At 37.8% G+C, this 15,717-nt stretch overlaps 1 protein-coding gene across 2 annotated transcripts in view; it reads right to left on the bottom strand.

Moving 5' to 3' along the window:
* MYOZ2 (myozenin 2) overlaps window positions 1–14,485 on the bottom strand; it is an 18,237-nt gene extending 3,752 nt beyond the window's left edge. Inside the window, exons 1-5 of one of the 2 annotated variants that reach the window (XM_009872594.1) lie at window positions 14,336–14,485; window positions 13,683–13,786; window positions 8,200–8,369; window positions 4,689–4,818; window positions 3,004–3,187 (exon numbers count right to left, since the gene is read on the bottom strand). In XM_009872594.1, the coding sequence (XP_009870896.1) occupies window positions 3,004–3,187; window positions 4,689–4,818; window positions 8,200–8,369; window positions 13,683–13,758 (560 nt within the window). In that variant the 5' untranslated portion in view covers window positions 13,759–13,786; window positions 14,336–14,485. Of the gene's footprint in view, window positions 1–3,003; window positions 3,188–4,688; window positions 4,819–8,199; window positions 8,436–13,682; window positions 13,787–14,335 lie in introns of both variants that reach the window. The other variant, XM_009872593.1, reaches the window with a different exon arrangement.
* Window positions 14,486–15,717: the final 1,232 nt, after the last annotated feature.

Here is a 15,717-nt window from a genome sequence, read left to right on the forward strand (position 1 = left end):
TTCATTTTCATCAAGGAAAAGGAAGGACAGCATGGTCTGAGCAGACTATTCAGAGATCCTCAGAACCCCCTTGCTGTGCACTCTGCCTAGTGCAGTGTGCTGTGAACCCGTTACTGGCTGTCTCACAGAAAGCCCTCCCTCAGAAGGCAAATAGACTTGACATTTGCTGCTGGCGCTTCTTCCCTCATTGCCCTGCCAGCATTGCCAGATCCCTGTGCCTAATACCTCCATGAGTTCCTTCGTTCCGGTTCTGCTACTTTTATAAAAATTGCACTGCCACAGGGTCCAGAGTAACTTCTTCAAGGCTGACAGTGAAAAAAAAATCTGACTGTTTTTTGATGCTGGATATACTTTGAAGCCACGCATGTGTGTAGCTAGTCCAACACATCAAGCATCCCTAGCTGCTCAAGTTGTGCTGCTTTTACAGTTGTGTAACGAGGAAAGCTGAAAGGAACCTGATGTGGCCTCTAAAGTCTGAGCGCTGTTTTAAGAAAGGCCACTGAATGAGCTGGGAAGAATCTCAGGCCCGTTTCCTTTGGGAGCCCTGTGCATCACACTTACTGGTAACCACACCCCCTTCTGACTAATGCTGACTGTGCTGGTGTTTTGCAGAACAAACATAATGGTACTTTACTGAATGATGAAGCGTGGTAGAAAGCCTTGACTGATACCCTCACTGATAACAAAATGGTGTCATTTTATCACACTTTAATTGTTTAATACAGTATCGTTTGCTTTCTCTCCAAGACTGCAATTAAGGAACTCAAGGATGCTGTGACCTAGATGCACAGAATGACCTAGTAGGATCTAGACACAGAAGTCAAAGAGATATCTCACTTTATACACAGAACTCATAGGCTGCTAAATTCATGAGAGGCCTAATGTTTTCCTTAGACAAATGCTCAAATCTGCCTTTATTTTAACTATACTTAATCTAGCTCTGACCTGAAGACAGGCAGACAGGATTAGGTGCTGATGGCCCTAGCAAAGAGAAAATTAAGTCATATTTAGCCTTCTCTGTAATGTTTTCTGTTGGTTAGCTTGGCATGCATTGTGCTGCCTGTTTTGAATCCCATAATCAGACACTCCACTCTCCTGTACGTTTTTAGGAGTGTAGACACATACGTAATGGCTGTAAAATCCTCTCCAAGAGACTAGTATCTTGAATTTTGATTTCACAAACTCTCAATTTCCTTTCTGATCTGCTCCTTCTTGCTAGAAAACATAGATCTGAGTGTACTGTGTGTAACAGCTTTTCTAGGTCTACCGGGCATCCTTTTGTTTCCTTCTGGATGTGATTTTTTTTTTTCCATGAGAGGGATAGTTGTGGTGGATTATATTTGTATGCCTTGTGTTTTAATTGTACCAGTTTCACAGTCTGGATCTGGATTTATGTGCCAGGTTTTATGGGTTTATGACAGTCACAAGGGAGAATGTTGACCTTTCCCTTGTATGAGTGCTCATATGTTCAAGAAATTCAGGTAGTGGTGAGCCAGGAGTTCTGCCGTGTCATACTTAGCAAAAATCCCCATAGAAAGAAATTTGAACAGTTCAGTGTTGACAAGAGGACAACTGAAAGGAAGTGGGACCCCAGAGCAGCTAGAAGTCCACAGAGAAGCCGTTGAATAGCATCTTAAGACACGTATCCCTGTTAATGTGGCCTCTGTGCCCTGTCTGATCCCATCTTTCACATGCTGGGCTCAGAAACTCTCTTGTGGGAGGAAGAACTGGTTCGAGTTCTATTCTATGGATACGTATCGTTGGTGTGGGGTTTTTTGGGTTTGTTTGTTTTGTCAGTTACAGTAACCATAGTAAGTAAACTGTGCGGTTACTGTTCCAGTGTTAGCAGCTGTGGCACATCTCTCTGGCTTGTATTTGTTTTTTTGTCTGCTGAGAGGAGTATGACACACAGACTTAATTATTAACATAGCGATGTATATTGCTGTTAGGAAATCAGAATTAGTGTGCTGTCTGCGCTGCCAGTTTTGATGTTGAATTGTGTAAGATTTTAGTCCTAGCACTCATAGTTGAGGCCCATCTCAACGGCAGGAGCACAAGTAATATTTGTAGTATTTTTCTCTAAGTTCTTATTGCCATGAGCCATTTTCTTTTTCAATAGGTTGCTGTCTGGCTTTTGGAAATGGGTTTTGGTTTAGCTCAGCTGTCTGGAACTGAGATGGGGTTATTTAGAGAAACATTGTCCGTAAGTTCAATAAATAAACATAGCATGGGTGATATGAATGAAAGTGAAAGACATAGATGAGAAGGTGGTTTAAAACTTTAAAAGTAGTTCAAAACCCTATATTGAGCATATATCTAGAAGTTCTACTAAATGTTCTATTATACTGGTTGCTGTGCGAGTAACTCTCAGGTCCCATTCTACGTTAAATGTTAAGTCCACTTGTAATGTTTTATCGGTCAATTTCTTGCCAAAGTTTGTTATAAAAAATGTTAGATGCAATAAAATATGCAATCTGCTAACTATTTGGAGTGAGGGATTGGTTGGGGGATCAAGTTTGATGTACTGTCATTGCCTAAAAAACAAGCCATTTGAGTTGTATTAAAAAAAAATAAAATAAAAAAGAGAGTAGTTTGCATTATACAGCTTACAAAGTTTTGACTGTGACTTTCCCGGATAAATCTTAGGATCTCGTACCTACTGCTGTCAACAACAGAAATAGTGAAAGGAGTTTGAAGCGTTTGTGTAGCCCACATTTCCCATTTACATGAGTACACTGGATTCTGATTCTTTCTTTCTTTAAATATTTTCAACAATACATCTTGCATTACTGGTTCTGCAATTTAATTTTGGGTCCATACTTTCTAGAGAGAGACTAGTTTCCTCCTTAATGCTCTTGTTAGCCACTCGCAATCTGAGTGTGTATTTGTGTTAATGCTTATACTTGCAAACACAGATTCTAGTTTTTTTACAACTGCTGGACATATTTCATTTCATAGTAATTTTTCTCTGCACTGTAAAATTCATTGTTCGTTGAGAAATACCTGTTAAAGCTCCTATAGTCAGGCAGTTCTGGCTTTGCTTCGGGTTTAAAAAGTTTTGGATATAAAGCTTCCAGCAACTCTGGATCATCCCTAATGGCTTCTATCCAGGGAGACTGATAATACTTCGGTACAGAAGTAGTGTTGAACTTTTCGGGAGGAATTTCTTTCAGTGGTCCAGAATATCCTGCAAGGTGATCAGAGCAAAACCATTTTAATAATGTTTTATGTTTTCTGCTTCATAACTAGGAAGTAACACATCTAAAAGGCTCCAAATTTCCCCTGCCAGCTTTCTGTTTCTGTTTCTGTGTTGCTTTGGGCAGGTGACTTGATCCAATTGTTCGTTTTAACACTTTAAACCCAACCTTTTTGGTTTAGACTAAGATAATTCTCTAGTCTTTGGGTGAAACTTCCAAAAAGTATTAAAAGGAGTTAAGATCACAGCCATTGTAGTGGAGTTTTTCTCTTTGCCTCTGCCTTAGATGCTTTAAAATGTTCTACCCACTTGGTTCTCTGGGCCTTTTCATCATCTGAAAAAGTGAAGGATCAGTTCTTTTCTCTGCATAATCATCTGAGGATCAGGCTCTGATCTGAATTTTACTGCATAAATACATTCCCTATTCAGTGTCAGGGGTTTTTTTTTTTAGCTAAAGATAAGCACAATATGGCAGGAATAAATAAGGAAGGCTGCACAAACCAGACCTTAATGTACAACTTGAAGAATTAAAACCAACAAAGGATTATCCAATTATATGAGTTATACTCTTTCTTTGAAAAACAATGGAAATCTGTTCTATCCTTTTGCCCTTCCACTACATGTAGCTCTTTAAATTAATGCCAGACCTTTTTTTGCTCAAAGAAAGGCTTGAACCTTCTATCATGTCTTAGCAATGGAAATTACCTTTGTTTGCATTGTATTTGACCAGTGGATGCACAGAATCCTAGCCATCACTACCAGGGTAGCGTTGACCCAGTTTACATAGACCAGAAAAGGTCTGCACAAAACGTGCATTGAGTAATTCTGAACAAAGAATGGATTTGTAAAAACCACAGTGTGCTCATGGATAATTCATAAACAGGAAGGGGGGCTATATCACAGAATAAATTAATTAAAACAAATTAGCCTTTGCTAGTCTTTAAAGAATACAAAATAAGCCCTTCTTGTAGCTCACTACATTAAGGCAACGGTACCCTCACAGTTGAAAACTTAGAAAAGAACAGTTTATGCAGCCAGAGGCAAATTCCTTTTTAAGTTTAGGCCACTGTAAAGGTTTCTACCAAAACTTACAGTAACTTCAGATGTACATTTATGGGTAATTGAACTGCAATGGATAACATCCAGACTGTTGATCAGTGCTTTGTATATTAGAAAGACAGGTTTGGCTAAAAAAAATCAGTATAGTAATCTGGTTTTATATCTGAGGATCTATTTCTCAGTGTTTATAAGACCAGTAAAAATAGGAGCAATCTTTCTTGATATTAGTGTTTGGTTTCAGTTTATGGGTAAGTAGTACGAACAGCATATCTTTAAAAGTCTACAGAAGCAAATGAAGAGCACCACTTCACTACTGATTTCTAATAGTAAGTCCATTAACAAATTCTTGTTGATGCTATGATTTTATAGAGATCCTTTCTCTGCTGTGAACTTAGAACTAAACATACCCAATGTCTGTAAATTCATGTATTACCTGGGGCAATGTTATCAGGATGTGGTGGGCTCCGAGGATCAGGTGTATTCGGAGGCGTCATTGGGGCGTGTTGGGGAATTCCTTCCACACTGAGGCCGTCCATTTTAACACTCTGTATGGGCTCTCCACGCTGCATGCAAATACAAATAAACACATAGGCAAAAAAAAGCCTCCATGATCCTCTGCAGAAGATTGGAGTGACATTGTGATTTACAGCCCAGATCTGAGACCAAGGGTCTGAAAGCGTTTTGTCCTGCTCTTTGGTACCCTGATCACTAGGTAGCACTCCCCAGGATTTTCTGGCTGTTAGTCAAAAGATGAAACAGTTTCCCAACTCCTTTGTGTTGGCTAGGTAGGCAAACATAAAAACTGCTTCAGTGTTAGGAGTGATAACCCAGCACACTTTTAAATGTCTGTACTAAAAGTGTGTGAATACTTTCTTTAAAGGCTTGGCGATACGGTGAGCTAAGTCAGTGAAACTCCTAACGCCTTATAACCATCCAGCTGAGTTCTCGGACCTTTTCCTAAGTTTGGGATATTTAACTACTGATATGTAGTCCATGAGGAGGGTTCATCCCTTCTGGTGCTTACACCAATCACCAGAAAATCTACCTGTGCACATTGGCTGTGTGCTTCATGGCAAAGAGTAGATCTGTTCACTTTGGCGGGGGGACCCCATAAAATGTGCCCCCTGGATCACTAGGTGCTTGAAGCTGGTCTGTGCCAGAGATAGAGAGCCCCCTCGCTACTCAAAGATTCAAGAAACCTGGTGGCTTTGAGGCATTTGAATTTCCAAGCACTGATTCTTCAAAGTGTCTCTTCTTGTGTCAGTTGAAAATTCTCAGCATTTGTTGAACTGCTTTTGTTTGGGATTTTCTTTTCTTTTCTCTTTTCTTTTCTTTTCTTTTCTTTTCTTTTCTTTTCTTTTCTTTTCTTTTCTTTTCTTTTCTTTTCTTTTCTTTTCTTTTCTTTTCTTTTCTTTTCTTTTCTTTTCTTTTCTTTTCTTTTCTTTTCTTTTCTTTTCTTTTCTTTTCTTTTCTTTTCTTTTCTTTTCTTTCCTTTTCTCTTCCTTTTCTTTTCTCTTCCTTTTCTTTTCTTTATTTCTAACGGAAATAACAACTTCAGTGCAGGTCACTTTCTGGAGATTCATGATATGCTGTTATTTTCCACCCTCCTAGCGAGTCATGGGTTCTAAGGAAGCATCCAAAGGCTTAATCATTGTTGCATAAATATAGAATTTAAGTCTCGTAAGAAGTCAGTGTCTTATTTTAGCTATGACACATAGGCTAAAAGCAATTTAAATATAGACTGTTTTTAGAGCAAGAGTTTCTTAAAGTAGGAAAGCAAACAAATAATACTTGTTTAAACTTGAAATAAAAAAGATCAAGGCAGAATGTTTTCTCACCATCCTGAAATACATTAGAAAGATTAATTTTGGCGGGCAGAATCGTAAAGATGGTAAAGACAAGACCAATGCTGGCTAACTAGGCATTTAAGGGAAGGGAACAGAAACTCAAGTGACATCATTTTTTCATGTGTTGGAATGTCATACTGACTGTACAGCATGTGTACTCTGTTTTTGTGGGAAGAAGCAGAAAAGAGGGGAACTGATCTGTCGAACTTGGTGCCAAAAGCATGGAACTGGATACAGAAATTCTCATGAGATTGGCGTGGTGTGCTCAGAATTTGTCTCTGTAGCTTCTCAATAGAGGGAGAAGCTGTCGGGGCAGTATTCATAGATGGGTTTCTGAAGAACAGCGTTCTAATGGATGGTTTGGGGTGTTTGAGTTATTCAGATTTTTTATATGGGATTTCTATTATGCCTATTTATTTTTAAAAGCCAGATTTATCAAAACTCAAACATAATCCCATTTGATCCCAGTGTAGTTTAGTTTCTGTTGAGTTAGCGACTAAAGAATCTTGGAGTATTTGCACTATAAAAAAGGAACTGTAAAATTTTTTCTTCCATGACAAAGGATATTAAGCCATACTTCTTGTCCCCAGTAAAGTTAATTTTTTTGTGTGGGAAATGTGAAGGTCACAGAATTACGAATGTATTTACCCTTACAGTGAACAAAGCATAGAGAATTCCTTCATCAAGAAGGCAACAAACATATCTTAGAGATTTCAGCTGTGATATTGAAAATACCTGAACTTAGATCCAGTAATTGCCTCTGAGTTTGTGAGGTCCCTCAGCATTTTGGTTGACATGGACAACAGTAAATTGCAAATCTGCTTGTTATTGTCTGCTCCCAAAGCCTTATTATGAGACACAGCTAGACAAAAGGTTTTCTTAGAATCAACAAACTGCATTCATGTTATTGTTTCTATTTACAAGGGTATATGTATTTTCTTTAGTAAAATTAAACGTGAGTAAGCACTTTGGTGCTTTACTGTTCTGATTAATACATTAATTGTTTCCTATTTGTACCAATACAAACTTTCGATTATATCGCAACAATACCTTATGTATAGTTACTATTTTTCTTATCCCAAGCGAAGACTTGAGTCAAAGTCTTCGTATGGATTCTGTAGGTGTTGGATGCTAGTACAATCATAGCACCATCTATACAGAAAATATTTCCAAGGTTGATTAATAATAATGTACTTTTGTAGCATGTATTTCTTCTCATCTTCAAGGCAGCTTAGAAGTATTGCGACAACTTCTGCTTCTTCTCTTGCTTTGTGAGATCAGTGGGGATGCACACGTGTAACCGAGAAGCAGCATTTAATGTGGTGCTGGAATAGAGGGGCTGCTTGTGTACTGTGTTTAGACTGGGCATAGAGTATTCATGTTCAAATAACTGAACGTTGCAGCACATTGGAGAGTTAGGTAAAATTTATGCATGTTCTTTTCCCTTTTCTCAGATATTAAGCAAAAAGTTTAAATATTTTTACAAAGGCCATGGATGAAGCAAATGGTAGGTCCATTTAATTCCTGAAATGAAGATTCCCAATAATGCTTTAACTCAATTCCTAAAGGATTAGATCAAAGAAGGATAATTGTCATTCAGTGACAAACTCCATCCCTTTTCTGCCTGTTGAGACAGACGGGCCAGAAGTATATTAGTGCCAGTTGTGAGAGTCATTTTGCTCCCTGGGAATAGGTTGAGACCACCAACTTGTTTTAGTAAAAGTAATTACTGTTTGCATGAAACCGACTGTTATTTCTTCTGACCTTTTGAATATCATCATTCACATGAACTAGTTAATTGTCCGATGAGCCAGTTTTTACAGGATAAGAACTTTGATCACTAGTAACATGAATGAGGTTTGAATGAGAATGATTTGAATCTGATGTCCTTAAGTATTAAGGGTTTCAGATATTGGAGCTCAATAAAATACAAATGTCTCACTTCATCTTAGCCTTGTACTAGTACAGGATTTTTTTTTCTCATTCCTTCTGAAACTACAAATAAATGATGCACAATGTGTATCGTGAACAGCAAGGGAACCCAAGCTAATTTCGCTGTGTTTCATTAATAAGTTACGAATATTACAAAATACTCACATTTCTTGGCTTGTTTGCTACATAATGATAATTTTCATATGTGTATTTGTCTGATCTCCGCTGACGTCTCTTGAAGAGTCTTGCCCCTCTGTTGCTGAGTGTCGATAGTTCCTCTACCATGATATCTCTGGGGACGCTGACCTTTTTTCCAAGGTCTAAGCTGGGTGAGACTGCAATACAACGGATAAATACATACCTCTGTTTTTCTTCAATGCCTGATATTGCATACCCTACACCTGAAATCCAACATCTTAACACGTACTTATCTAAGCACATAGCTCGCTTCCTATGGGGTTAGTGAAATTAATCATTCTTCCAAGATTTAGGAGCAGAGTATCGAAAACCACCAACTTGCTCCAAACTTGACTTCAGTTGAATTGCATTCAGCTGTGCTCAAAATTGGGTCTGTAAAGTCCTACACACCATCTTAACAGCAGACTAGTAAAAACTGCCTTCTGCTGAAACAAAATTCCCTCTGACCCCCGGGTTCCCCCAACAAACCTTCAGTCAGCTTTCTGTGCCCACGTTGGATACATGAGCAGGTAACCCCCTTCAGACATACCTACCAGTGTCTTATTTCTTGTAAACATTTTATTTTCAGTTATTCTTTAATATTTTGCTTGTTTTTGAAATCCAGGGCATGTATTGTACTTTAAGTAAAGGTTGCTTTAGAAGGTCTCTATTACATAGTATTATTTCAACTTTTTTGAAGAAGCTTTCAAAATAAAGCTCAAGGTGCTGAAAATGAGAGCCTGAATGAAGAATTACAATAAGTTTCTAGAAATTGATACAGCTGTAACATTTTGGTTTTAATTGTCTTCAAGAGGAAACTGAGTTACTAGATGCACTATTTATTTACTACTTGGGGAAAATTTCTGCTTTCTTGTTAGTGACATCTTGTTGGATTTGAAAATGAAAATGCATTAGCAGGGGAAGACTGTAAATGGAAAACTTGAAATATCAGAAACTCTATTGGTCATCTTCATGGTCACATTCTGGAAACTGGGGTGCTGGTGGCAATGAGCAAACTGTTGCTTAGTGACTGAACTCTCTCGCTATATGTCCTCAACCTATACACAAAGCTTAAACCTTAGAACTGCAGTAACTTCAGCACTGAACAAACTACTTTCTACTAGTTTATTTCTCCTTAGAAGGTTGTAGAATTTAACAAATAAAACAATAACTGGATAGTGTAGTAAACCCAGAATTAAGAAAATAATCCTGCTGCCACTTACGTTAATATTTCTCATTTATCATTATCATCATTTATCATAAATTGAAAATGTTCTTCTCAGTTGTTCATAAACTTCAGAGGGAAAAGTAGGAAGATACAGTGTACTTTGAGCAATATATCAATAGTGTAGTATTTTTCTTTGATCCACTTATTCGAAATCACATTCTGTTATTTTTTTAATAAGACATTCTATTCTCTACATATTCTTGTGGTCTACAGGATTTAAAATTCTGAACTTCAGCTTGCGTTTTAATGCATTAAAATGAAATGAAAGCAAATTATATGTAAGACACTGCATCTTGCTTCCAGAGTAAGCACATAGGAAGCCCAGTTTAAAATTAACATTACAAATTAATTAATTACATAAGGTACCTGATGTCAAAGTTTCTGTTGCACATGCAGAGTTTCACTTTGACTAAATGGCATGTTCATCATGGCACATGTCTCGTAGTAACTTTATGTTGGAAAAACAATGTGATTTGCTGACATAGAGGAAAAAATTAATTGAGACAGGTATATTAAATATTTAGTCAAAGCCATATAGACAAGAGTTTTCCATATAGTAAGTCAAACAAGTTTGTGGGCTCTGGAGTGCGTCATTGTTGATCCACTTCTGTTCATGCTAATTTAAATTGAATGTTTGCAATAGATTTAACTGGAGCAAGAGGAAGCTAACCATATTGTGAGCTGGAGCATGCACTTCTGCTTTAAAAATAGTACGCATGAAGAATCCTAACAACCTCCTGTTATTTAGGAGGTAACGACAAAACGCAGAGTTCTTAACATGGAAGAAAATGACTCAGCTTGCCCAACGGAGCTGTATCAGTGACAGATAGTGGTGGGGTTTTGGCTCTGTGGTTGAGATAAGTGCACTGGATATTGGCCTGTGGCCTGAAATTGAGACTCAAGGGTCGTGTTTTGATTTTATCTTTTCTCAAGATTTTTACTGTTGGATGGTTTTATGTTAGTAAGGAGTAGGAAAATGACCCCCTCAAATCAGCATCATTTTCATGTAGAAAAACCTTTTCTTATTCCTACACCAAGTGGGCAGTATGTCCATCCTCAGAGTTTGGGGAGCCAAGTGGTTGTCCGAACCACTCGGGATTCTTCTGGGACACGCTGGGTGTTACCTATTTTGGGCCTTGCTGTTCCCTTACATACGTACTGTTCTTGTTAACGCTAACTGAAGGTTCCAAGGTACTTTGTAACCTCCGGTTGTGTACTGTTGTGTATCCAGGCAGCATCCCAAAAACATAAGTGTGAAGTTCATTTGAATCCCTTGCCAGCTCAAATCTAATCTTCTGTCTAGTTTTGTGATGTGTCTGGGGATGGTTTCAGTGTCAGTGCGGAAAAGGTGATGAAAAATGAGAAAAGGAGGATATTTAGAGGATGATAGAAAGAGAACATCAATGTCATAAATGAATATTGTAAGTTAATACTGGAAGTTTAATCCATAGTTTAATCCTAATCTTAAACTTTTATCTTAATTTCTTATTTGCTCCTGCCAAGTCCTTCTCCTGTGCTTAAAATCATAATAGACGATATTTAAATATGATTTATATAGTTCCTCCTGCCTTCGCTGCCTAACCCTTCTTTAATCCACCAGTTTACACTCTTCTTAATACCTTAGTCTACATTATAAATTTTAATTATGAGTGTCAGATAGTATGTTTGTTGTTTTATCAAAAATAAGATTTTTTAATTATATTAGCTACATGACAGTTAGTCATGTAGCCACGGAACAATGTGTTTAAGAAATAGTGTAGAACTCGACATGAAATTTAAGTGTAATTGAAGGCTAACCTGATGAACTCCAAGGGCTTCCTTACATATATTTACCTACATACGTGTTTACCTAGTACCTTAGGAATGTTATGATTAGTCCAAGTCTGCAAGTGAAAAGCCAAGAGTTTGGGGAGATCACCATGTGCACACACTGATTTACTACTGCAGTCTCTCTCCTGACACCAAAAGAGGGTTTACAGTTTGTGTCTATTCCTGCAGCATTTTACGATGCGTCACTCTTCTCTAAAACACAAAGTCATGTCCCACAAGCCACCAGCAGATGAGGACTTTCAGTCATTACCAGTCTTGCCCAGACACTGGTGATCTGTGAGCTGCTGTTAAGAACTTGGCTGATTTGGTATCTTAACAACCACTGTTTCGGCTATGAATATCTTCTAACAAGGAATTAAGATTCAGTCTTTACCTGAAAGTATTATACTAAAAAGGGGCTGAAATGAACAAGTAGCTACCAGGCGCTGCGTCACAGAATCTTCTGTTACTGTTTAGCTCTGTTAACAGTGGAGGGGTTTGTAGGTCTGTGAGACTGGCTGGAACAGTACATTTGTAATTTTTACATATTCCCAGCTGCAGGACCAGCATTACTAACAGCGATGCAAAATCCAGAAAGACAATAACCTTCCAGATCTCAGGTTAAGTTTGTTGAATTAACAATTAGAGGAAAAATGAAATGTCTCAGTCTCATAGAGCTGAATGTAGCCATTTTAAAAAACAGATTTCTCCTTGATTTTTCCAAGCATTGTTCAGATTTGGTCCCAAAGAACTAGCATTTACTTTGTGTGATTACGACTTTGATTATCTTTCTGTTTCTTTACTGGTTTCACTGAGCTGGTACAGTTAAAAATTTCATACTCTTACAACACCCATTTCATGGAGATTTTTAACTCTGAAATATTCCAGGCATTCAAAGAAGATACACGAGTAGAATATACATTTGAAGAGTTAGTATTGCCTTCAGTGGCCACACATCACAGTGTATCATCTTGTAGGATAAGCTGTTGTATTTACGTGTGGAATCTAAACTTGATAACAAAACTACTAATGCATAAATAATAAAAAGGACAATTTATGTGAGGCAAAGGGCAAGTGTCAGCACAGCTTACCCAGTAACGCCAATGATTCCAAGGACTGTATGGGAAATGTATTAGCATTGCTATGTATAGCAGCAGCATTTACTGTGTGAAATGCCTAGTTACAAACATATGAAAGACCTTTTTGGCCCTCCTGAAAAGCTTACAGGGTATTTCAGTCATATAAAGTACTTAGGTTTACAATACAAAAACAATAAATAAATAATGGAGTTGTAATGAAATCTGTAAGGGCAGACTGCTTTCAGACTTAAGTGTGTGTTCAGTGGAGAATGGAAAGAGTTATTTGCTTAGGGATAGAATTTACAGGAAAAAGCTATAGAAGTAACGGAAGGATTAGAATCAGGTACTGAAATGCGTGGCTTCTTTTTCTAAAAACCTTTTCTCTCTTGTTGTACTCTTCATGCAACCACAATGGTCAGTGAGTGAATACAGAAACCGTCCCCAAATTCTTTGGAGCAAAAGCCCACAAGAACGATTTTCAATACTAGAATTCAATGTTCTGTGGTTAAGTGGTATAATTTTCATAAATTCTAAATATTAATGGAACTCCCTGCTTATTTTTTTTAGTGAGGCTTGTGGAGTGCTTATCACTTTTTAAAAATTGATCTTTTACATAGATGGTGAAAAAGGCTTCATGGGGAGGATAGGAAGGATCTCCAAAAGCATCCAACATGTACCTAATGAAAGCCAAGCAGATCTGAATTCCCAACTGAATTAATTGCTTCTTAAGGTGTCACACACTAGAAGTGTATTTTTAAGAACCTTCTTTAAGAAGTCAAACTACCCCCTTATTAATGCCTGCGTTTTCATCAGTGCAACAACAGAAAAGTAAAATTTCTTCACAGAAGATTAATTGGTGGCTGTGCATTAGAGAGAGCTGCCAAAAGCTAGTAAACTTTGTTAGTTACAACAATAAAGTGTGAGAGGAAGGAGCAGAGATATAAACGTGTTTCAAAACTTTTTATCATTCATATAAAAAAGCAGAGTGACACAGAGCAAAAAAAAAAGAGGATACAGATCAGCATGTTTCTTAAATGATAGCCTTTTAAAATGGAATGAAGTAATGTTATTAACCCCCAATAATATTCTGAAAGGCTATCCTAGCAGAATGTACATCAGCTGTTAGATTACTTCATTCCTCCACAGCAGTTGTTCATCTGAAAATAGCTTTCAAATTAAAAGAGGCAACTACAAAAGGATTAGTTACCATAGGCAGCATAATACTCCCACAAGATTATTTATGGCAAAACACCCAGAGACAAAGCTGTAAGAGAGTTAAACTCTATGATTAAGAAAATGTATTAGGGAGGGCTAGAGGACATTGCATATACAGTAAGCTGGGTTCAGCGCTATACCATTTCTGTGTATTTCATCCATAATGGCTGATGCTTGTTGTTTCCTCTCTTTGACCATGGCAGAATCTGATAACATTGTGATTTGCTGATACGATTTTTCCTTGCTGAAAAAAAACAACACATTTTTACATCACCGAGCCAGCTTGCACAATTCAGCCAACTTCAGTTTCTAATATCCTGTTTAGAATGGCTGAATAGTGAAGTTAGTTATTTCTGATGTAGAAAGACTGCACTTGTAACTGTGCGAAATGCACTGGCAGTTCCTGCTTGCAGACAGATGCTAGGACACATTCTGATGGATAGAGGATTCGAAGGAATGTACTTTGACTTGGCTACGTGAATTCTGTAGCAAAATCAGTGTCAGTGGTCTAGGCCTTCTTGCATCTAGACATTTTATTAAAAGGTGTAAATTCATAACTAAAATTTTCATTACATCTTTGTTCATGATTTCAGAAATGTTACATTTTGACGTTTCTTAATCCAACAAAGAACTAAATGAGATGCTCTGGCATCTTTAAAGAAAGTGCATTTCTGACTCAGTAAAAAAATTAACGTTTTTTTAATTGCATAGCCAAGAGGTTACATAAATGTCCTTTACATGACAGTTTGTAGGACAGACAATGTCAAAATATTTCAGGAAACGATACACTTACCCTACGGTTTTGTTGTGCAGAAAAATGCGATGTCAACCCTTTAGTTGAAGCTTCAGGAGTTAGTTACATGTGGGGATGACCTGCCTGGTCCAGGATGGTTTCTACCCTTGTGCTTGGATCTGCATGGTACCTAGTACCGAGACAAACTGGGGGCTGATCCTCTTCAAAGGGCTTGGCATCCAGCTGACATCAACTAGTTATATATAGAATCAAACACTCCAGCCACTCATATCTTCCTGGCGAAAGAAGAGAACAGAAAAGGTCCAACTGCACCCACAACAAAGAGAGTTTATAGCCCTTTCGGAGCTTATTGGAAGATTTAATGGAACGCTCCCCTCATGCTCATACAGGTCGTCTCCTCATCACCTCTGAGAATAATAATCTTCATGTTATAACCAGGAAAGAGACATTTAAAAATAAGGTGTTAAAAATATGGATGAGCAAGACTGTATCGGATGAGAATGGCATGGGCTAATCCTTTAGTGAAAGATGAAACCATGCCTCAATAGTAGTTGATGGCTAAAGTCAGAGGCCGATGCCTGATGCACAAAGTCTATTCTGAAAAAGAACAGAGAAAATTTTCAGTATTTTATGTGTTGGGGAGTAATTGCTTAAGAAGCCCACACCTTGTAAACTGTTGCTCAGCTTTTAATTTTCTTTGAGTGTTAGGAACAGAAACCTGCAGTAATTTGAAGCTTAGTGATATTCAGCATTCCAGGATACTGCTGTAGCAGGTTGTCAAAGAAATGTGTGATATGTAGAACATGGATATTTCATGACAGCAACCAACTTCAGCCAGAAAGAAACAGTGGCAGAAGGAAATATTCCCCCCCACACCCTGCTGCCTGAACGCAGCTAGCTGAGTTGCATGTCTGATTGGGGCTTGGGTGTGATCTAGGAAGTTTCTTTTTCTTATGGAAAGTTATGGTCTTGTTTGGTTTGAAGGATGATGAGAAAACTGCATGGATCCTGATACGACAGGAGAAAGGAATTCTGACTGTAAATGCAATCTGGAGTGTAATAAAATACACCAGCACAATGTGCGTGACTTCTGAAGCATGAAGCACTCTGAGACAGATAAAACGCATATGTCTGATGCCGTGTCCTGAAAGTCTGCTTGTCCAACCAAAAAAATGCATTGTTTTTTCTTTAAGCTTCTATTCCTAGGTTAAGCTTTACAAAACATTTTTCTGAGATCCTAGCCATCTTTGCTAATAGCCGAGTAGTGGAAACACCATCAGAATATCAGCTATCTCATTCAGTGTCCCCAAGGGAAAAAATGTGAACACAAACACTGAGATTTTGGGAAGTTTTTGTGAATGCAACCTACTTGTGATATTTGTGTACAGGTCCAAACATTTACAGCAATATCTGCGGTTCAG

Source organism: Apaloderma vittatum, unplaced genomic scaffold (genome assembly GCF_000703405.1).
Source record: "Apaloderma vittatum isolate BGI_N311 unplaced genomic scaffold, ASM70340v1 scaffold12877, whole genome shotgun sequence".
Classification (NCBI taxonomy): domain Eukaryota; kingdom Metazoa; phylum Chordata; class Aves; order Trogoniformes; family Trogonidae; genus Apaloderma; species Apaloderma vittatum.